Source organism: Panicum virgatum, chromosome 3K (genome assembly GCF_016808335.1).
Source record: "Panicum virgatum strain AP13 chromosome 3K, P.virgatum_v5, whole genome shotgun sequence".
NCBI classification, from domain to species: domain Eukaryota; kingdom Viridiplantae; phylum Streptophyta; class Magnoliopsida; order Poales; family Poaceae; genus Panicum; species Panicum virgatum.
The window spans coordinates 36,266,566-36,290,574 of record NC_053138.1 but is presented as its reverse complement, the minus strand read 5'-3'; the positions used below and the strand labels follow the sequence as shown (position 1 = coordinate 36,290,574).

Here is a 24,009-nt window from a genome sequence, read left to right as displayed (position 1 = left end):
TATCCGCAAAATAAATGGTGGCTTAGATCTCCATATCAATTCTAGAGATAAAAAACTCTTTCTACCCTACCATTCCATCCTTCCAAATAAATGCCATTTACAGTTAACACATACAAGAGGTTTGAGAGGCATTTTGCCCATTACTTCATCTATATTTATCTTTTGCAGTTCAATCCTTATACTACCTCCGTTCCAAAATATAACAACTTTTTGACTTTTCAAAGTCAAATCTTTTCATCTTTGATCATAGATAGTAAAAAAAAAAGATTGACAACATAAAAGTGATATTAGTTTATTCGTAATGAAACTAACTATCGTAAAATATAATCTTTTCTATATGAAAGTAATTATTTTTTAAAATATTATTGGTCAAAGATGCAGATGTTTGACTTTGAAAAAATCAAAAAGTTGTTATATTTTAGGACGGAGGTAGTACTTGGTTAGTGCCTATGGAGAGTATACTAAACTTTTCTATCCCTGACGAGATGGATGTGCAGTCCATCTATGTTTCCTTCCACTCTTGCTCCATCCTTTTCACTTTGCTTCCCACCTCCTCGACTCTCTGGCCAGCTTTGTAATATAAGCTGAAAGGTGGAGGCAGTGAGCAAGGCTCGTAGTCGGCGACATACTTTTCCCTGGACTCCATCATGAACTCACCAGCACGGCCATATGCAGGGCATGCCATGGACTCCAGGCAGAGCTCGGTGGCGTTCTTCGGGACGTACGGTGACTCTATACCGGAGCAGCCTGGCATACTGAGTGAGCTGGTGCAGCATGTAGTCGTAGACATAGTCCATGCTCAGCTCGTCCCGGGCGAAGCTGCTGCCCTCCTCACCCATTCGCTGCGCCTGAACTGGCTGGGCGTTGCCCCAGTCGACCGCCGACTTAATGGATGGGCACATGCAGTCAGAGTCAATGGGCAAGTAGTGCTTGCCGGCGACGAGCCCCCGGGAGAAAAAGTCGTGGAAGGGTGTGTCGATGCGCAGCATCGGAGAGCCACAGGCCAGGATGTACTTCTGGCTCACTGACCAAGTTCTCCCTTGCACATAGATCTTGTACCTGCATACAGTGACCGCATTATTTGATATAGAAATGTTCAAACAGTTGAGCTCTACCTAGATCATGTACCTGTAGGTGCATTGTTTTGCCAAATTGGAGTCTTTGAAGCCATTCCGATCGGCATCTTCCCAATCTTGCCTGACCAGGCGCGCGTTCCAGTCGACCTTGCTGTTATGGGAGCCATTGCATCGCATAAGGTCAGTGCGCAAGCCCCCGACATCGGGATTGCCCTTCCAGAACGCGTACGGCTCCCTGTCGAGCCAGGGCACTCGCCGGATCTCGCGCTCCACCTCCTCCAGGAACGGCGCCCACGGCCGGATGTTCACCTCCGGCCATCCCCAGAATGTCCAGTCCGGGAAGACGATGCCCAGCGCAGTGTCGTTCTTGCAGTACATGAAGAGCGGCGGCGCCATGGACGGGTCGGGGTAGGCTGCGGCGTGGACCACGGGGGTGTCGTCGCAGAAGAACATGAGATCCAGGTCCGGGACGCGACCCGGGCAGCGTGCCAGCAGCTGCAGGATTCCCCACTGCGTGAACACGTCCCGTGTCTGGAAGGCGGGGCGGTACCTCTCCACGTAGGCGCGCCCGGCGACCACCACCAGCCGGAACGTCGCCTTGTCACGCGCGCGCTCCACCGCCTCCCGGGTGATCCCCGCGTCGCGCCACGGCGACAGGTCCGAGTGGATGTACCGGAAGTACTCCGGGCACGTCGCCGTCGATGGTGTCGGACGCTGTTTGGAGGACGATGACGCTGCTGACGGCGATGGACATGTCGTTGCTGCGCTGGGGCATGTGTGGAACGCCGAGGAGGTCTCGTTGCTGCAGGTGATGAGGATCGGGATGCGGGGTGCCCCAAATGATGGTGTGTGGTGACCGGGCCGTCCGCCGTTTCGTCCACTACCAGAACCTCTGCTGCCAAGAAGAATGAACTGCGTGCATTCATGTTACTCTGCAATAATTTGGAGAACCAACTAGCTATGATCTGCCAGTTTCGAGCCTGGGACACATTGTATATATTATACATCAAGTATTCATCAGTTACTGTTTCAGTTACTTTCATCATAAAAAATCAGCTTTGTTCATAAAACTCGTACGCAGGAACAGGAACCGTAGAAAATAGCAATGCAAGGACATTAAGGTAGTTAAACATCCATGAATTTGTCATTGTACAGTCAGAAGCATAAAGCCGACACAAATGAGTTTTCTTATGCATTTTAAATTCCCATGGCCATATGATCCACATTTTGGTACGTACAAATCACCCTGCAAATGAGTTGAAAACCAAACTATAACCACACCACTCCATTTTCATGAAAAAATTATATGACCCCACTCCACTCCAAACCACCACCACATACCAATCCAGCCCAAACTTTTGAGCTTATAATGCAATAAATTGTTAGGCAAACTATGGTTACAACCTAATAAGAACCCGTTTATCAAAAAAAATTATAATGTACATCTTGTCATACTGTTTTGCATAGAGTAGTTGCCAATTATACTGAGTCATCTTAAAAAATTTGGGTCAATTTCGATAAAATTTAATTGTGTGAACGCGAGGTTTTAATTTCAGGGTCCGGCTCTTAACATGGAGTCCACGTGCAGGTCTAGTCACACTACTTTGCATAGAGTAGTTGCCAGTCATACTGAGTCATCTCCAACAAATTTCGGTCAATTTCCATAAAATTTTATATTGTGAATGCGATGTTTTAATTTCAGAGTCCGGCTCTTGACATGGGGCTCACGTGTAGGTCTAGCTACACTGTTTTGCACAGAGTAGCAGCCAGTCATAGTGAGTCATCTCCAATAAATTTCGATCAATTTTAATAAAATTTTATAGTGTGAACGCGAAGTTTTATTTCCAGAGTCTGGCTCTGCACAAATGATCCATTTCAACCCTACCCCAACCCATTCCAACCCGCGTTTATATAGAACCTGTTCTGCCCCACCACATTATCTAATACAATCCATTTCAACCCACCCAAACACACTCCATATCAAAACCGAACCCATTAACCCACACCGTTTGTAGAGTGCCGTACAAATGGAGAGATGGGAAACTTCGGATGCAAGCGGACTCGGATTGGTACCTTAGTATTTTTTTTGTTTCCCACTATTCTTTTCTTTGAAACCTATCCTGGATTTCTTCGATCAGTTCAAGAGTTTTGGCCAATAAAGTGACCTGAGGAAAACAATTTATGTCATGGTTCCAACGAATGTAGCTAACTAGTTTGCTGATTTATTTGCAAAACAATTCAATTAAGATGCAGATTCAGAGTTTGAAGTCGGAAATAATTCAAATGTCGATTCAAATAATACTAGCAAGTCTATTCAATACTGTAGCTTTTAATAAGAAGTGAAAGTTTAGATAGCTAATTCCGGTGGAAATGAGATCAATATCTTGTTTCACATAGCTAGATGGTTCGATAGTTAGAAGTTTACGTCTTGAAAAAGGTTAGCTACTCCGAGGCAGAAAGGTCACCATTTTGAATGGTTTCTCGTTAATGAAATAAATAAATATAAATTTGCACATTATCATTAATTAGGTCTTGCGAAGACCGCACATATGATTCCTTTAAATTGACTTTATTAGTTGGGATATGATCTCCATCTTTTGATAACTTTCAGCAACCGTTCAAGATGTTTTAGATTTTAACACGAGCATGAAGTACTAAACACGCTTGTTATATCGATATCGGAATTCCAGTGTGCTTCCTTAGACGTTTACACATAGACACTTAACATGCCAGAGATATCGAAGAAGTCTCGTTGCAGGTGGCAACTTCACTATTTTAAATGGCTACCTCGCTGGAACTAATAATATTTCTACGTATTACCTAGCTCATGCAATTGTAGAGATCATATATTATTTCTGTTCTTAAATATATAAGATATTTATGATAAACCAATTATTTTATTTTGAACTAATTTGCTTGTCCCGAAATAAATAAATTTTGACATTATTTTCATCGAATCAACACGAGTGTGCTTTGTCTTGCTATTTGTCAAGCTGCATGCAAGAAAAGATTGTAGTTGTTACAGTTAGCCTCAATAACAGATTTGTTTCACGGTCAACCTATGAAAACAGAAGGTTTATTTAGTGACTAGCTATAATGAAACTTACAGATGAGCCGCGGTTGATCCACGCGGTGCTGGTGGTGCCGATGAGCAAGGCAAGGGCGACGAGGCCGCCGATGAGCAGCTCGGCGTCCCTCGTTGGCCTCCATAGCTTTGCTGTTAACCGCCCCTGTTCGATGTGGTCCACAGCCATCGAACCGTGTGTTCTCTGTCGTGCATGCACGAAGGTGCCCCACCACCATCCGTTGGGCACGGCGAAAATAATGGAGGCACCAACGCCTCCCTCTCATTTTCCTTTGTCCGGAGTTGCAGCTGAACCCTTGATGGACCGGTACCGATCCCATATGTCTCGACTATATTACTATTATTATTAAAACTGCAATTTGAGGTCTTTTGTGCACATCTATGCTAATTCTAACTGGACCCACTAGAAATATTCTGACAATTAATATAAATGTGGGATTTTTTAAAAAAAATTACGGGGCAACTTGTATTATACTACTAAGAAAGAGGCCAACGGTCCACCCTAAAAGTACCGGCATGAAGAAGACCCGGTACCAATGCTAGCATAGACACCGGTTCTTCTTCATACCGGTACTTTTGGGTTGGATAGAAGCCTATGGATAGCCCTATGGAGAGTCTAAGGTACCGGTTGTTACCAACCAGTAATGTGTGTAGGTGAGATGGTAAGAGAGCTACGCAAGAGGCAAGAGGTTGCAGGTTCGAATTCCGGCCACCACACACACGCGTGTGCGAGCCTCTTTTTCCTAGGTTTAATATATTATTTTGGCCAAAACTACTTGGGTACTCGGTGGAACCTTCACCCTAAGAGAGCCTTATTAGGCACCGGTTCCTTTACCCGTTGCCAAAGATCGAGGCCAAAGGTCCCGGTTTCGGGATACCGGTTCAAAAATCGGTACCTAAGCCCCTTACTAACCAGTATCTAAGTCCTCTTTTCTAGTAGTGGTAATTATAATTTTTAGTCACATCCCAAAATACATGACAAGAATACATGACATCGATGGGCAGAGGATAGACAATGATGGTTGTTTGATATTGTTTTTCGCGTATCCATCGCTTAGGTGCTCCTCCAAACAATAAGCTTTTAATAACCATTGTCTACTCCTGGGTTGGGGATATTCTCTTAACACAAACAGCAGGAGCTCATGATAGGTTCGCGATTTGTTAGTGGCAGCCAACTCTTATGTCATAAATGTTTGGATGCACGAACGTGTACACCACATCGTGCTGTGCAATGACAACGTTGCACGCACGTAGAGTCATTCACAACCACACTCCTGTACACTCACATGATCGATCATTCGGTCCCGTCATAAACCAGCAGTTTGAGCTTAGGGGCCACCCCCAGCGCTCGATCGAGTCCGAAAATAAAGATGCCAATTTCCTCGTCCCAAAACCATCCTCCTTCCTGCGTGACGTGCAGCGTTCTCGGGCCATGTCGGCGAGCCCTCACGCGGCTCTTCCGCGTCCCGGCCTCCGCCGTGCTGTCCATCTGGGCCTTCCGCTTCCGCAACCTCCGGAAGGCCGCCGCCCGGATGAGCCCGCGCCGCCGCCGTCGACGCCGGACGTTCCGGTCAGTGCGCGCGGTATTCTGGCCGCTCGTCGTCCCGCCATCGTCCGCGCCGGCGGCCTCGAGAGCTGAGTGCGAGGCCGTGCGCGGGGAGGTGATACCTGTGACGGCCGCGGTGCACGAAACGCTGGTGCACGCGCCGGTGTCGTCCCCGGAGACGCCGGCGTACGTGAAGGTGGTCGCGCGTCTGCGGTCGGGGAGGAGCGCTGGCAGTGGTGGAGATGGCGAGGCGGAGGACGAGAACAAGGAGGAGGCCTTCCGGAGCTTCGAGAGCTGCCTGATGAAGATGCTGGTGGACGAGGGGAAGGCCCGGGACCTGCAGGACGTGGAGGAGCTCCTCCGGTGCTGGGAGCGGCTCAAGTCGCCGGTGTTCGTCGAGCTGGTGTGCAGGTTCTACGGCGAGCTCTGCAATGACCTGTTCCCCGCGCCCGCGGTTGACAAAGCAGACGTCGACGGCGGCGATGGCGAGGGAACCGTGTCCACATCCGGTGTTTGATCTGTTCTGACCCCCCTCGAAGATCGAACTCGCAGCAGTTTTTCATCAGTGTTTTTGTAGACCTAAATAATTAAGGTGTATGTAAGGCTTTTTATTTCATCCACGACGTCTGCGTGAACTTGATCGATGCATCACAAACCAACGAGATATGATTGGTACGGTGCATTTAATTTCGGTGAATAATTAGCAAAAAGATCGAGAGCACTAAATTTCCATGAAATTAGTTAACTCATGGGAGAGCCTTCCACTGCTCCCCCACGGGGGCCACCCGGTGGCATCAACACGGGGGCCGCACCCCCTCGCCGGATATGGGAAAGAGACGACATGAGAAAAGAAGGGAGCCTTGAGAGAGAGGGAGGGGGGGGGGTGATTATATATCGCAGGAGGCGATGTTTCCTCAAACTATCACCTTAAGCGCATCTCTGGATAGCAATTTGGGCTGCAATTAAGCCCATTAACCATTATCTTTCTTGTAACAAGATCTTCAAAACAAATCACACTTGGCTATATTTGCATGATAATTTTTAAAAAGTATTCTTTAAATACTTAATAAAGAATTTCAGATACTGGAAACAAATATTTTAACCACACGAACAACTGATTATTTTATACGAACAAAAAGGTTAAGCATGACGAACAAATAATAATACGCAATGAACAAAATATTATACATCGCGAACATGTGATTGCATAGGATACTAATGAAAAATAGATATCACGAACAAATTAGTCAACGTCACAGAACAATTTAATCTACAAAGCCAACAAATAATATGGTGTTGCGAACAAATCAGTAATACGATGATAAATAGTTTTACATGAGGACAAATGCATCTATATTGTAAAAATATAATTTTATAAGCATAATTTTTTATCACAAATATATAGTTTGTATAGTAGATAATCTAATTAAAGATATATTTAATAATATACAATCATAGAATGATGAAAGGAAGTAGAAACAAGTTTAAAAAATATAAAAAAAGTCAAGATACAAATAAAAAAGGAAAAGAAATAAAACAAAAGGAGAAAGAAAAATATTTTGTATATGCATGCGTACAATAAAAAATATGAAAAGAAAAGGAAAAGAATGTAGAAAAAGAATAAAAGAATAAGAAAAGAAAAAAGAAGAAAAAACTACTCACATGACCCAATCATCGTCTGCATGCATGCACATGCAAAAAGTAAAGAAAATAAAAAACAGTGTGTAAATTAGTAATAATAAGAAAGAAAAGCCAAAGAAAAAGAAAGAATAAAAATAAATTCTTCATAGTAAATTTGCATTGTGCATGGATGCATGCGTCCGTATATAAAAGTTATAAGTCTGTAACGCATATGTGCATATATGTATGGATATGGACAGCAAATCTGCTTACTACATGCTACCAATGAAAGTGTTATTAGGCTGAAATCAATCTCAGGCTGAAATCAATCTCGTCGGCCCACTAACCAGCTTCAGGCGATGGATCCTTAAATCATCACACACGCGATATATAGTCGTTCCAGGGGGGAGTCCTATATATCTTCCGGAAGATTTTTTTTCTCCACCTTCCATTGTTTGAGATTCGTGCAAAAAAATTACATCTGTTAGATCCTAAAAGCCTAGCACTACCATCTCATCCCTCTTAATCAGACCTCTGCACCGCCGCCCCCACGCCGACCTTTGCGCCCGCCGCCACCCCTGGCGTCGCCGTGCCTAGCGCGCGCGCACCACGCGGGCGCGCCGCCGCTGGCTGGCCTGGTGCGGCATCGTGTCGTCGCCGGCCGACGTGGGTCGGGCCGCTGGAGCTCCGGTCGCCGCCGCCGTTCTTGGGGAAGAAGACTCCATTTTTCAGAAAATGTTGATTTAAGTTTCCGTCGATGTTGAATCTATTATATTGAGATGTTGAGGTAGTTTTTCAAAAATGTTGAATGTAGTATTTTTTATCAAGATTTGTTGCACTGTATTTCTAGAAAATGTGGAATCCAATATTTCCAAATGTTGAATTACTTTTCAAGAAATGTTGAATCTAATTACATCTTTAATTGGGCCTATAATTGGCTTTATAGATACCTAGTTTATCCACCTTGCACAAGACATATAGGAGCCGCGGGGGGGGGGGGGGGGGGGGGGGGGGGTTGCAGAGGGACGTGGACGTGAGAGCCTAAAAACCAGAGAAAACTAAAGTGTCGGTCCATGACTCAAGTTGAGGTAATGGGCTCTTAACGTGGCTCCATTGGTAACGGGGGTATTAACATCCGATAGTAATAATTGGTAATGGTAACGGACGTTATCGTGTGCAGGTCCGGTAATGATCGGGAGGTCGTTCGACTTATTTTGTACCGGGGGCATTATATGGTCGTTATTACCAATAACACGTTACCAAGGTTTTCACGTAGTGCCAACAACGGGAAAGGGGGAAAAGGATATGCTGGACTGGGCCACGAAAATCACTTTAGTAGGGCACCCAACCGTGTGTCCACCAAATAAAAGCCATAAAATCTAGCCCTCAAGGGTCAATGAAACTAGGGAAGAAAATGATGTAAACGTCTTTAAATCGTTATGATGATTGGCCACTTCAGGGCCAATGAAATGAAATTTAGGTTGGTGATTCTCTCCCCTCCGCTGACCATAAAAAAGACCTTGCTCTTTCTTATTCATTTTGCTAATAATAAGAAAGTTGGAGTTTCCAATAATTCAATATGCAGATGATACGTTCATCATCATGGATGGATGTAGCCGGCAGCTCTATACCTTAAAGGCTCTGTTGATGACCAAAATTGCCATAACTGGGCGTACCGGTCTGACCGGTATGCATAGACCGGTCAAACCGGTCATGATGATTTTGCCAAAATTCAGATTTGACTTCACCATTGCATAGCTCTCGTCGAGACTATCAAAATTCATATATGGAACAACCAATTTGGACTTCGGATGAGAGAGTTATGGCTATGGGAAGAATGGACTCAGATCCATACCGATCAGACCGGTTGTCAGGGGCAGTCAGACCGATCTGGACAGCCCAGTTTGAGTTAGGAGTTGTATTTTGACATGAAATTAATTAGGGTTTTGACTCCTAATAGGGTAAGACCATCTCTCCCTTCCCATCGATCAAATTGAGGGTATCCAATCGATCAAATAATAAAACTGTTATCTTTTTATCTTTTCTCTTTGCCCTAGCTTTTTCCCATCTACTACTTGCTGTTCCTCCTTCGTCTCTACGTTGATTGAGGGCGTTCTAGGTGGCCTGCCGATCCTAAAATAACCCTGCGTGCGCCTGCCCCGACGGGTCCTTCTCGGGCGACGTTTGTTGGTTTCGCCGCCAGTCTGCTGGCGACAACCGGTCTGACCGGTATACCCGATCGGTCTAACTGATCTAATCATTGGCGTTGCGTTGTACCATCGCTCACTACGCGTTCGAGCGCTTTTGTGTGTTGGCCCTTGTTATGCGCCAACAGGCTCTTCTCAATACTTCTGAGAACTCAACTGGGTTTAAAGTCAAATATTCAAAATCAATGCTTATCCACATCAATATGCATGAGGCAAAGAGAATGACCAGCTGAACACCTTTGGATGTGCCAAGGCTCTCTGCCCCTTACCTACATTGGGTTACCCTTAGGGACTACAAAGTCAGAAGTTGAAGAGTTTTTGCCCCTTGCTTAGAGGTGTGAGTTCAGACTCTTGTGCACCTTTATCTTCCTCTCCCAAGTAGGAATACTTCAAATGACCAATGCAGTTCTTACTTCTCTACGCACTTTCCATTTGTGGAGAGGTTCAAATATTGATGCGTAAAATCTAGGAAAAGTGGCATGTCTAGTGGTGTGTTTGCAAAAGAAAAAGGGAGGCCTTTGAGCCCTTGAACACCCATAATGAAGCCTTGTTACTTAAGACTTGAATAAATTCTTCAATAAAGATGTACATCCCTTGGGTCAACTTGGTATGGGAAAAGCATTACAACAATGACAAGCCCAGCCACAAAAAATTTGGCTCCTTTTGGTGGTGAGATGTTCTAAGATTACTTAGCTCTTATAATGGTTTTGCTACAGTTAAACTTGGCAATGCTGAAACTTGCTTCCTGTGGGATAACATTTGGGTTTCTCATTTCCCTGCCATCAACTGCCCAAAGCTACACTATTTGCCAAGAACAAACAAATAAGTCTCCGCAAAGCTCTAACCTCAGATCCTCTTCACAATCACTTTCACCAACCCATTTCTATATCCAATCCTTTGGTCAATTAGAGTCTCTTTATCATTGGATTCATACTTTGGTGATCACTCAAAGAATGTGACACTTGGCTATACATTTGGGGCTAGGGTTTGGCCTTCTTTACATTTAGTGGGGCCTACAAGCAACTTACAGAGGTCACTGATGCACATCAGGCTTTAAGATGGCTATGGAAATTCTGTTACCAACACAAACACTAGCAATAGTATTTTTCTCCCATACCAAATCAGCATTAGGCACCAACCACCACTCAGCCAGTAGTACTTTTCTCTCACAACAAATCAGAACCAGTCACAACCAACCGAATAGAGAAAAAGTTCCTTTTGTTATCTTTTCAGAGATCATTTATGCACAAGAGAAATCCTACTAAGACGAAATATGGAACTTCCGACTCATGATTCTGTTCTTTGCCAGCAACCTCAAGAAGAAACCTCTAAGCATCTCTTTCTTGACTACTCCTTTGCTACCAACTGCTGGTCTGCCTTAGGTTTGGTGAGGCTACCACATGAAGATCTTTGAAATCTCGAAAAGTTTCAAGCCTCAGCTTTGGTACCGTTTGTTTCAGCTTTGGCACCATTGGTTAATCTGGTCATTAAGACATGACTTAACCTTGAGAGGAACTCAACCGTATGTAAACATATTGAGAGGAACTCAACCGTCTATAAAGAAGGCAAGGGCTTTCTTAGGCATCTCCTTACGTAGTTATGTTTCTTCTTCTTGGCTTAAACTACTTCTTGTCCTGGTTCCCATCCCCATGTAGTCTTGGTTGTAGTGACTGAGACTATGAAGCCGGGACTAAAGATCCCGGGATTTTGTCCCGGTTGCAACAACCAGGGCTAAAGGGTCCATGATGCTAAACAAATTTTGTGCCGCGCAGGAATTGAACCCGTGACCTTTTGCCTTGTGTATTGTTTCCGTACCACCCCACCTACGCAGCATATGTGACTCTACATGAGATGTCTTACTTTTGAACTAACCTATGGAGGGCTCTTTAGTCCGGGGTTGATAACACCAACCGGGACTAAAGGGTCCTTTAGTCCGGGGTGGTACCACCAACCGGGACTAAAGGGTTAGCCTTTAGTCCCTGTTGGTGATACCACCTGGGACTAAAGAGTTAGTACCACCAACCGGAACTAAAGATAGAATTTTTAGTCTGGATTAGTCGCTCCAACTGGAATTAAAGAGCCATTTCGTCTCCTAGCCGTTGGAACCGGGACTAATGTCCATATTAGTCCCAGGCCCAATACCGGCTGGGACTAATGTCGGTAGTAATGCACTTAGCTCTGTTACAAGAGCGGCTATACCAACATGCTTAATTTGTCTTCTCTTTTTCTGTCTCTTTTTTGTTTCCTAAGTTTCTAATTGAATCTGTACTCTTTTATCTCTTTCTCAAATATATATTCTAATCAGTTGTGGGAACCCCTTGTGTTACTTCAAAAAATAGTAAAGAAGGCACCTCCTATGTGGATACATTTTTTTATTTGATTATTGAAAAATACTACTGTTTTGAAACATAATTTGGTTTTGAAGATACAAGTGCTTATCTCTATATAAAAAAACATGGTGGTGCCAATTTTACGTTAGTTTGGAGTTATAGAAACTCTCCACATGGTTTTAAACTATGGTCCTGCATGTCTTGTGGTAGATTCACCTAAATTAAACTAGTTTAAGTATGCTAACCATTATTGAAATAGCTGATCAGGTTAACGCACACTTAAATTGGTGTAATTTGACAATCTATTGGGTAATTCCTTATTCAACTATGGTAACAACATGATCAAAACATGCACTAGAAGTATTGCATGAACACTACTACAAAAACGATTTGTATCAACACCTCGAATTTTTTTAAAGAGCGGACCAAAAAGTTACCCGTTCCTACAAATTGGGCTTGGGTACTCTAGTAATTGAGCTGCCCCTGATAATGCCATTTTCAGGGGCGGCTCACCCTCCTCCCCCCGCCCGCCGCCTCTGAAAATTGCTGCCTTTGTAGGGGCGGGTGGGGGCCCGGCCCGCCTCTAAAAATTGTTTTCCAAATTCCCCCTATTTAATTCAAATAGAGCTGCAAAACAGTTCAAAAAAATGATTTTTTTATCATAAGCATATAGTGACCCATAGATCTGGTGAAAAATATGAAAACTACAATTCAACATGTTTAGTGTTAAAGAGTGCTCAAAACACAAAGTTAACGTTAAGTGATATGAGATAGTAGTGTGACACATGTCTATATCGTTGTTTCAACACTTTTATTCATTATATATATTGCAATATGATTTTGATATTTTTTCTATGTGACACATATTAAATTATGACTATGGTAAAAATTTCACAATTTTATCATGTATTTTACTATTTTATTTAAGCTAAAAGTATTTTTAGTGGAATTTTGAAAATGATTTGTTAGGGCCGGCCTGCCCCAAAAAAATGTTTTCAAACTTCAACCGAAAGTTCATTTTAATTCAAATAGAGCTGTGTTGACGCTCGGTAACGACTCATTTCAAGCGTCACCTGGAGCCTAAAATTATGAGAACAAAGTCTCATACCTGCTGATGTTATTTAGAAAGAGCCAATTCCACATTTCCTCTTAGAAATATTGCTATATCGGAATTCGGGCAGAAATGCAGGTAAAACAGGCTTCAAGCGTCAAGATACAAACCCGACCATCAGAGCAAGCTATCAGTTCCTGCATGAGCGCATGGAAGACGAGCGTCAACACTAGTGGTAGGAGTTGTTATTAATGAGTTCCACAAAGTGTTAGTGTACATTTATGTGCAGATTGCTTTTGCTTGGAAAAGAGAGGAGAATGCAGCCCATAAGCAAGGTGACAAGTCATCGATCCGAGGCAACACCTTCTCGATGAATCAGATGCGTTCACGAGGATCTACGATCCCACCAGAGCTACCAAACAGACTTAAGACAGGCCCTTGCCCATATACATGACATGGGGGCCCACCTACCAGCCATCTGACCGAAGACCGGGCCAAACGAGGCCAGCCCACGGTCGGTCGACCTCCCAGGTTAGCCGACCTAGTGGTGGAGGCCCACGGGCCCCAACGATTTACAGAGGACACGTGGCGAGGCATAGTTTGTGCTCCATGGCGGTCTGGGTTGATTCCTGGGCAAGATGAGGGTGGCTCCCTCCTATAAATACAAGGGGAGGGGCTCCAAATGAACACATACCACACACCACACCATTCACTCTCCTCTTGAGTTCTCACTTGGGTGAGAGTTGTCTTAGGGAGTTTAGGAGTTGAGGTACTCAGGAGGGGCACCGATAATGGCGCTCTTCTCCAAATCATACCCCTACTAGAGTGAGGGAGATAGTCGGGGGAAGTGCCGGGCTTGTCGACGCTCTTCTCCGCTTGTACCTCGACGGATGCTTATTCGGTTGTAAGTGTTCGAGACTTTCTTTGTTTATTTAAAATTAGAGTTTAGATCGCAAGTTATCATCTCTGCCTTATATTAGTTGATGTGTATGCTTAGCGAGTAGCATTTGACTCTAGAGTTGGGCTCTGGATAGAAAAGGATAACCCTGATCGCCTCTAGAGTTAGTAGGGAAAGACGTAGACGTGGTGTCTAGGGTGGACTATACCACTCAGTTGTCCGATAGTCCCACGGTTTGTAGAGGTAGCCGACAGGTAGTGACAGCCCTGTTCGAGCCCTAGTAATCCTCCACATTCGGATATCGAATAGAGCATTATTACTGGAGCTATTGGCTTGTATAAGCCGGTCGAATCTGGTAGCTCAAAGTATAACGGCGACGTGATCTCTTCTTCTAAACATAGATTCTAGGTCTTAGAAAGTCTTCTCTTTCCTATCCTCCTACACCAGTGTATGTGTTTCCTTGGACAGCCTGAACCCGTAGGTACTGTACTCACATTCCCTAGTGAATACAATGCCCTGGAATACTCTTGGGTGAAAGCTATAGCAGTATCCATGTGCTTGCGGATTTTATTCGTGACATTACAAAGTACCAACAAACTTTCTGGCCCTGTTTCCGGGGAACGGCAGCTACATTATCTTCGGACTCAGTCGTCCTCGTGTCTTTTTCATTTTCATTCCTTCTACCTCAACCCACGCTACCCATGGAGCAGCTATCCTTTCCACAGCTCTCTATCCCATTGGGCGAGGTCTCTGAGCCATCACCATCTTCCTCATCTAACCATGAACTCGACCCTGGCTTTATAGCCATCGTTCGGAAGCGACCCTTCTCGGGAGAAATTCATGAAGATGCCTATGAGCATTTGCAAGAATTCAAGGAACTGTGTTTGGGTCTAGTAATCCTAGGCATGCCACAGGAAGCCTTGCGGTGGAAATTGTTCCCCTTCTCTCTTATAGAGAGGGCGGAGCAATGGTACACCCCCACGATAGGAAATATGAGCGGTGATTGGGAGGAGCTTCGAGATGACTTTTGTTACTCGTTCTCCCTCACCGAACGCATACTCCCTACCGACCGACATCCTCGATTTTGAGCAATTAGAGAAGGAGTCCATACGTGCAGCATGGGCTAGATTCTCACGCCTTTTGGCATCTATCCCAGACATGTCTATACCCGATGAAGTATCGTTGAACGTTTTCTACTCGGGTTTAGACATGGAAACTGCCCTAGAGCTTGACGTCGCCAGCGGAGGATGGTTCGCACACACAACTCCGGAAGAAGGAAGAGACATCCTAGATAGTTTCCTAGAAGACTCTTTCTTCGCTACCGACCATAGTGAACCCCGCCGGGAGGAATCCGCGTCGAGCATGAGAGTCTCTCAACACCCAAATCTGAGCCTTCATCTCCCGCATCCCAATATTCGTTTGTTGATCCCTCTCCCGAACCACGAACACGGAAGGAAGAAGAAATTCAACCTTCGGAGTTCTCTTCCTGATTCGAGGATGATCCTTCAGAAAACATCAGAAATACCTCGAATCTTAGGCACGAGAAGTCTACGGAATCATTGTGTCCTTAGGAGACACTCGATAAAATTTTCCGCCATACACCCGCATTGGATTGGTCAAAGGAGGCAAAGTGTGCTTCCGAAGCAATTCGGATTAGCCCAACCTCTGCAACCATCCCTTGTTCTATGAAAGGAAATATCGTAGAAGCTCTTCATGACCCTGCTGTTGAGGTTTGCATCTTACCCGAGTGCCTTTTGGATACTCTTGTGGGTAACAGGCCTTTAACTCCGTCTGACAAATACTTTAAAAGTACATCCGGACTGTACTTTGAATGTCGGGGGATTGCAAGGGACGTGCCTATCACCATAGACAAAATTGAGGTGCATTTAGATTTTTATATCTACGATATCCTCGATTTTGATCTTCTCCTAGGCCTCCTGCTAGAAAAACTTCTAGCATCTCATGGGAGCCTATATGAAAAGCTTAGGGAAACTGGCTCTGCCACTGCTACGCCTTGTTTAGAAAATCTTCTGGCCAAGCCTCTTCCCGAGCAAAACCCGCTCAATGGGAGTTCTAGAATCCTCTGAAGAATAAGACTCGGAAGATAGCCCTCACTTTTGAGAAGATGAATGTTTATCATCACCCTTGATCGAGTTTGAGCCTCTTCCCGATGGCCTAGAATCTGTTGTTCTCAACCTTGATCGAGATACAACTATGATATTTCACGATGAATCTATTGAGATGGAGAATCAATGGGCCAAGGAATCTTGTGAGGCGCCGACTCTGGATTTCAATGAAAAAGATTCCACAAATGAGCATGAGAGTTTCACTTTTGACATACCACGTAAACCATGCTCATTCAATGCAACTCCAGAGTCAGGCATGCTTAGTGCACCGTGCACACACGAGGACTACAACCAACTCAAGGTCCTCTTTTGTAAAATTTTCAGAAGGATGGTTGTAGATGTATATGTTTATCGTAAACATTGCAGATTTCATGGGTGCACCGTGGCACTAACCTTGCAGCTTGCTTCAATTATTGGTGGTGAAACAATGACCCATCACCAATGATGGCTGCAAGAGTTATCATGGTCGAGCTTATGACCAGAAACAAAGCACTACCAGGAGATAGCCCGGACTATTATTTATTTATTTACTTATTTATTTCTCTTTCAATAAAAGCAAGAGCATGTTCTAGGATATAGTTTTTCTTTCGGTATTTTTGGTCCTAACCTTTCTAGGGGAAGATCAAGAAGAATGATGGACAAACAACACCTACGAACATAAGAGCTACACCGACTACAACACCTTGATATGCCTTGATGAAGAACAACTACAGAAGGAGACTTGAACTCCATACACTTGAAATTTTGCAAACTCCAAGTGTGGGAGAGTTATGTGAGTGCTCCGAAGTAAGTTTCTTTCTCAATCCATATCTTGTCTTGGAATTGGTGTATATCCTCGCATCTTGCTCTATACAAAAAAAAATGAAAAAAATGAGAGGAGTTACCATGGTGACAATATTATCTCCATCAACAAAATGCTGTGGTAAGTACTCTCAATGTCCTGCTTTTGACATTAAACAAAGCCCTATCGGGAGGTCACCCGAGGATCTCCAGGTTCGTGCTCATGCCGATCTCTCTTTGAATAAACCTCAGTCATGCTTCCGTGCTCCCTTTATCTGTTCTCGCATGCTCTAGATTGAATGTGTTTGATGCATCACACATTCATAGGTGTTTTAAATCAAGCAAGGTGTTTGGGTTAAAATGTCTTCTTCAGTCAAACTGACATGGTGTCAAGTTTGATTGATGTCCTAGAGTTACTACTTGTATAGATGTTGGTTGCATATATGGACTAACCCCTGTAGAAAAATCAAATCCAATTGGGTGAGCCAGCGAGCTGAATTCAAATGGAAAGGTAAGCCAAGGTTTTTGATTAATGTTGCACAACATATGCATGTTGATGCAATCTTAATTCAGCCTTGCCTAAGTATGTATCTTGGTGAGATTAAATTTTAGTTTCAATAAATTTTAGGAGCTCCCTGTTTCTTAAAACCGATAGAGCTATTACTCGTAGTTGTTTCCATATTTTTGTTTTTGAATAAGCATCTGGTACAAGAACAAGTGTGGGGGAGATCTCTCAGAACTTTCGTGCATATATACTCGAGATCTCCCACAACACGTGCACAATACCGAACGAACCAGAATGCAAAAAGCCAAGACGAATCAGAGCTTGTATGGGGTAGTGGAACCTCAGGTTTGGCTGACTAGCACTAGCTCCGATCATTTTCATCGCGACGGTTTGTGCACTCTACCCCTCATACTCTCCCTAACCCATGAGTTTAAATGAAATCTTGGTTAATCATTAAAATTAAACTCAAGGTATCCTCTGGTTTTGTGCTTCTCTATGATTGACTTGCATACTTTTTATTCTTTGCTAAGCCTGAGCTTGTGAATCATATCTTAGGGAACCCATGATTGTTAAGTTGTTGACTAGTGAGATATGGTTTGATGGAAGAATCTTTGTTTTATCGGCTTATGTGTCTGGGAAATTTTAACCTCCATAGCTTTACAACTCCACGTGTTTATTCTACCAGAGCCATATGTTGACCTTCATGACACAAACTTTTACACATATGTGCCTTGTTGTTGCATTGAGATTCATCAAACTTTGTGACCCTAGATGTCTTTCATACTTGTTTGATCAAGATCATGTGCACTCCACTAGCTGAACTTCTACACTGGAAGTCAGCTATGCCATTCCATCCATCCACAAAATAAAACTCCATGTTTATTGATCTCTCTCTCTAGTATCTTTCAAATGTGGTATGGGCTATCAAAAAAAAGATGGCATTCCCAAGAAGCATGACCCAAAAAAAAAGACACATCAATGTCCATGAAAAAAAGAGAGAGAAAGAGAAGAAAAAGATATCTATATAGCCATGTCCTTATGATATCCAAATAAAATAGAGAGAGAGGTTCATAAAAGGAGTATTCCATTTCTACCATCCACCTTCCACAATTGTGCACGATCTTGATCAACTTATTTGATTCGTTATCTCCATGGATCCGTTGTTTGATTTTGCAATATATGTGACACAAGTGCATGCTTCCATTTCTCCAACCATGAGCTCCACATAAGCTATCTTTAGAAGTAGGGTGAAAAGAAGCAAAGCCTTGGTGAGGATATATACACAGTGAGTGACATGAGAGATCCTTTGGAGAAGTAAAGCTCTGGTTGGTCTTTGCAAAAATATTTCCAAAACCCCAGTCATATAGCAGGAAAGTGGAGGAGACTGAAGTCAACACCGTTCCGCTCTTCAACTTCCCAAACAATTCATGGTAGACACATCAAAATTCACAGGTAAAGGTAAGGCTTAGAATAATCTGTATGCAGGAGCCATATCATGTGAAGTCGGGTCAGCCTTAGTTCTTGCCTTTACTCGAGGATGAGCAAAGAGCTAAGCGTGGGGGATCTTATTGACGCTCGCTAACAACTCATTTCCAGCTTCACCTGGAGCCTAAAATTATGATAATAAAGTCTCATACCTGCTAATGTTATCCAGAAATAGCCAATTCCACATTTCCTCTTAGAAATATTGCTATTTCGGAATTCGGGCAGAAATGGAGGTAAAATAGGCTTCAAGCGTCAAGATACAAACCCGACCATCTGAGCAAGCTATCAGCTCCTGCATGAGCGCGTGGAAGACGAGCATCAACACTAGTGGTAGGAGTTGTTGCTAATGAGTTTCACAAAGTGCTGGTGTACATTTATGTGCAGGTTGCTTATGCTTGGAAATGAGAGGATAATGCAGCCCATAAGCAAGGTGACACGTCATCGATCCGAGGCAACACCTTCTCGACGAATCAGACGCGTTCACGAGGATTTACAGGCCCACCAGAGCTACCAAAGAGACTTAAGACAGGCCCTTGCCCATATACATGACATGGGGGCCCACCTAGCAGCCATCTGACCGAAGACCGGGCCAAACAAGGCCAGCCCACGGTCTGCCGACCTCCCAGGTCGGCCGACCTAGTGGTGGCGGCCCACAGGCCCCACCGAATTACAGAGGACACGTGTCGAGTCATGGTTGGTGCTCCATGGCGGTTTGGGTCGATTCCCGGGCAAGATGAGGGTGGCTCCCTCCTATAAATACAAGGGGAGGGGCTCCAAATGAACACACACCACACACCACACCATTCACTCTCCTTTTGAGTTCTCAGTTGGGTGAGAGTTGTCTTAGAGACTTTAGGAGTAGAGGTACTCAGGGGGGGCGCCTGTAATGGCGCTCTTCTCCAAATTGTACCTCTACGAGAGTGAGGGAGATAGTCGGGGGAAGTGCCGGGCTTGTCAGCGCTCTTCTTTGCTTGTACCTCGACGGAATCTTATTTGGTTGTAAGTGTTCGAGACTTTCTTTGTTTATTTAGAATTAGAATTTAGATCGCAAGTTATCATCTCTACTTTATATTAGTTGATGTGTATGCTTAGCGAGTAGCATTTGACTCTAGAGTTGAGCTCCGGATATAAAAGGATAACCCTGATCGCCTCTAGAGTTAGGTGGGAAAGGCGTAGACGTGGTGTCTAGGCTGAACTATACCATTCAGTTTTCCAATAGTCCCACGGTTTGTAGAGGTAGCCGGCAGGTAGTGACAGCCCTGTTCGAGCCCTAGTAATCCTCCACGTTTGGATATCGGATAGAGCATTATTACTAGAGCTATCGGCTTGTATAAGCAGGTCGAAACCGGTAGCTCGAAGTATAACGGCGACATGATCTCTTCTTCTAAACATAGCTTCTAGATCTTAGAAAGTCCTCTCTTTCCCAGTGTATGTGTCCTTAGACAACCTAAACCCGTAGATACTATACTCACGTTCCCCAGTGGATACGATACCCTGGAATACTCTTGAGTGAAAGCTACAGCGGTATCCGTGCGCTTGCGGATTTTATTCGTGACATTATAAAGTACCATCAAGCTGCAAAACAATTCAAAAAACATGAACTTTTTACCATAAGCTTGTAGCGACCCGTAGAACTGGTGAAAAATATGAAAACTATAATTCAACATGTTTAGTGTTAAAGAGTGTTCAAACACAAAGTTAGCCTTGTATGACATAGTAGTGTGACACGTGTCTATATTGTTGTTTCAACACTTGTATTCATTATATTAATTGCAATATGATTTTGATATTTTTCCTATGATACACATATTAAATTTGGGTATGGTAAAAATTTCACAAATTTATCATGTGTTTTACTGTTTTATTTGAACTAAACTTTTTTTTGGGTGGAATTTTGAAAATGATTTGTAGGGGTGGGTGAGGGGCTGCCCGCCCCTAAAAACTGTTTATAAAATTCTCCCAAAAATTTATTTTAATTCAAATAGAGCTGTAAAACTGTTCAAAAAAATGTGAATTTTTGCCATAAGCTTGTAGTGACCCGTAGAACTGACGAAAAATATAAAAACTATAATTCAACATGTTTGGTATTAAAGAGTGTTCAAAACACAAAGTTAGCTTTAAGTGGTATGAGATAATAGTGTGACACATGTCTATATTGTTGTTTCAACACTTTTGTTCATTATATACATTGGAATATGATTTTGATATTTTTCTTATGTAATACATATCAAAATATGACTATGGTAAAAATTTCACAATTTTATCATGTTCAGTATTTTATTTGAAATAAAAGTATTTTGGGGGGGGGGGATTTTGAAAATTATTTGTAGGGGCGGGCCGCCCCCCACCCGCCCGTACAAATCCATTTTTAGGGGCGAGTGGGGGGCGGCCCGCCCCCTACAAATCGGATTCCTATATATACCAACACTTGGAAAAAAAATTCAGCTGCCAGGGCATGAGCGCGAACAGACGCTAGGAGCCTGCCAAATTTTCAACCTCCACTTTTTCCGCCTCCACTGCTCCCCACCCTGGACCGTCGCCGCACCTTCGCCCGGACCCACCTCCGCCGCCCCGACCTTCCTCCACCGGGGCCCGCCCGTCCGTCCCCCCGTGGGCGCCCGCCCGTCCACTCCGGGCCTATTCACCGCCGCCACCCCTTGGTCGCCCCTTCCCACGCCGATGTTGCCGACCTCCGGCACCACCACCTCGGCCTCCCAGACCTTCGGCGCCTCCTCCTAGGCACCGCCTCATCGGATCCACGCGCGTACCCCTGCGTGACACCTCCTCCTCCCCGGCCAAGGCACCCGGCCTCCTTCCAGCGCCTTTGGCGCAGCCAGGTCGCCGCACCGGCAGCCTCCACCTCCGCGCGCAGCTGTCCCAGGCCCGCCTCCTCCCCACGCCGAGGCTTCCCGCCGGCGACTCCTCTCAAGGTGAGGATCCAAGGACCCGATTGCTTTTGTTCAATCTTTGCAGGGCCCTTAGCACAAAAATTCAAGGACCTATTTGTAAAGGCTAGTTTTTAACTCTATATGTTTTGAATAAAATAAATGCATGTGCTTGTGAGATTTTGAAAATGAACACATGAATTTTGAAAATGCAAGGCGCACACACACCTAGTGAAGTTGAGAATATGAACACATGAACTTAGTTGCTTTGTATGAAATCTACATAATATTTCTATGAAGGCATATGGCAAGTGGTGGCTTTCGTCGTGGTCGTGGCGGTCATGGTATGGGGCATCAGGATTTTCCGATGCCCCAGGCTCGCCCTCCAGGCTTCACTTTCTGCAGAGTCAACAGGACTAGACCGACTCGATGTTCTCAACCGAACATTCCATCTCCAAGCATAGTAAGATCTATTTTTTGTCTGATTAAGAATGCTTGATACTTATTAATGTGATATTACCTCTAATGTAGCGGATCGATATGTTTCAATAGCTTACTGAGGTACTACAATATTTAGGTGGTACACCTCTTTGTGTGGCAACCACAAAATGCCAACAGTTCAAGAAAATGACAATCTCATTCGAGGTATCATCCAGATAATATGTAGGTACCATGATTCCAATAGTGGCTAGTGAAAAAGAAGCACAAATTCAAATGACTTATGAAATAAGTGTCATCGAAGCTTGCCTTTTGGAACTTGAGATGCATCGTTATCTAATTCCAAATTTGTCGTTCAAAATCAAAGCGCTTCAACAGAATCGACTTGATATTGTTAGTCTCTATGAGAGCCTTGCTCAAAAAAATCTATACGACATGGTATGTAGATTTTGTTAATCTAAAGAATTATGATACTTTCTTTGATTGTGCTGAGAAGTTCATAATATTTGTATTACATCTTCATTGCAGGATATGTTTGATAAGACCTTAACGGAGAAGAGTTTACAAGGTATCCTATGTCAAGCTTTAGAGAAGTTGGGTTATCACTGGTATGAGGGGGGTACACCATGTACAAGGGAAGGTATGTACCAGACTTCTATTGAAGTTCGGTCTACACCATCTCCTACCGCAGAACAAATGTTCACCGTCTACGGCAAAACACTTTCTCGTAGATGTGAAGCAAAGGAGAGTGCAATTATCCGTGCTTTGATGTTCATTCATCAAAGCCTAGGGTACAAGATTGGCATTGGCAATGATAACTATGTTCAGTACCTCTTGCTTACGAATAATATTCGTTAGATGATGTAACGTAGGCATGCAATTGAATTTTTGCACTTGGATGTAATAATATTCATTAGATGATGTTTGATTTCCATATAATTTAGTTTTGTATGCAAAATTATTTTTAGTTACCGAACATATTCATCGTCTCAATCGCGAACTAGATTGAGAGATCAAAATTGGCGTGAATGCAATTCACAAAAAATAGTGGTAAACATAAACTAAACTTTCAAATTTGAATTGGTGAATCTTTTTACAGGTTGGGAACCCATTTCCAGGGTCGGGTCGCCCCCCACCCGCCCCTAAAAGTAGATTTTCAGGGCCGGGTCACCTCCCCACCCGCCCCTGAAAATCGATTTGTAGGGGGTAGGTGGGCGGTGACCCTCCACTACAAATGCATTTAGGGGTCCCCACCTCCTGTGACCCGCCCCTAGAAAAGGGTTTTTAGAGGCGGTTTTGTTACCTGCCCCAAAAAATAAGTATTTTTTTAGCAGCAAAATCTTGCAACAGACGCTCTACCCATCCCTAAAATTGTGTTGTTACCCGCCCCTACAAATGATTTTCGCAGTAGTGGAAGATGAGCACATACAGTACAAACATGCTTGAGGTGACTTGAAATTTAAGTACTACACAAAATCTTTTATGACTGGAGTTCAAATACAAAGAATAATATAACAAGTTTACAAATAGCAGTGGAAACTTAATATTTGTACAAGGAGTTCTCAGGTACTTAAACATGAAAATAAAAAAATAAAGCTTTTTGGTTTGCTTGGTTTATTTACAGAAAAGTCTATTAGTAGTGCATGCTTACTTTCAACATTTTAGCTCAACGTTAAAAGTAGAGATTTCATCATCTAGTATTTATAAGAATTAAACTAGAACAAGGATGTTGTAAAATTAAAGTAACATCACATATACCATTAGTGTTCCATATAATTAAACTGTGTATAGCAAATTGACTAGATTTGACACCTTGCAAAAGAAACCTAATTAACTAGATGACATATATACACCCGGAGCTCACACTTGGAAATCTTTCGTGAGCACACTACCGACATCTTAATTATGCTCACAACTCCGATCTCAAGGGTCAACCACATGAAAGGCGACTTGTATAGATTAACGATTATGTGAATT

The 24,009-nt window shown here is 43.6% G+C and overlaps 1 protein-coding gene and 1 pseudogene across 1 annotated transcript; one reads left to right on the top strand and one right to left on the bottom strand.

Annotated features, from left to right (window-relative positions):
• Positions 1 to 502: 502 nt before the first annotated feature.
• Positions 503 to 4,330, bottom strand: LOC120700886 (annotated as a pseudogene).
• A 1,183-nt stretch (positions 4,331 to 5,513) lies between these two features.
• Positions 5,514 to 6,421, top strand: LOC120701442. The gene has a single exon (XM_039985483.1). It carries the CDS (start codon positions 5,532 to 5,534, stop codon positions 6,222 to 6,224), a length of 693 nt encoding a protein of 230 aa, XP_039841417.1. The 5' UTR covers positions 5,514 to 5,531; the 3' UTR covers positions 6,225 to 6,421.
• Positions 6,422 to 24,009: the final 17,588 nt, after the last annotated feature.

Bases quoted from the DNA above. Each gene is read 5' to 3' on its own strand.
- LOC120701442 (XM_039985483.1), top strand. From the start codon at position 5,532: ATGCCAATTTCCTCGTCCCAAAACCATCCTCCTTCCTGCGTGACGTGC.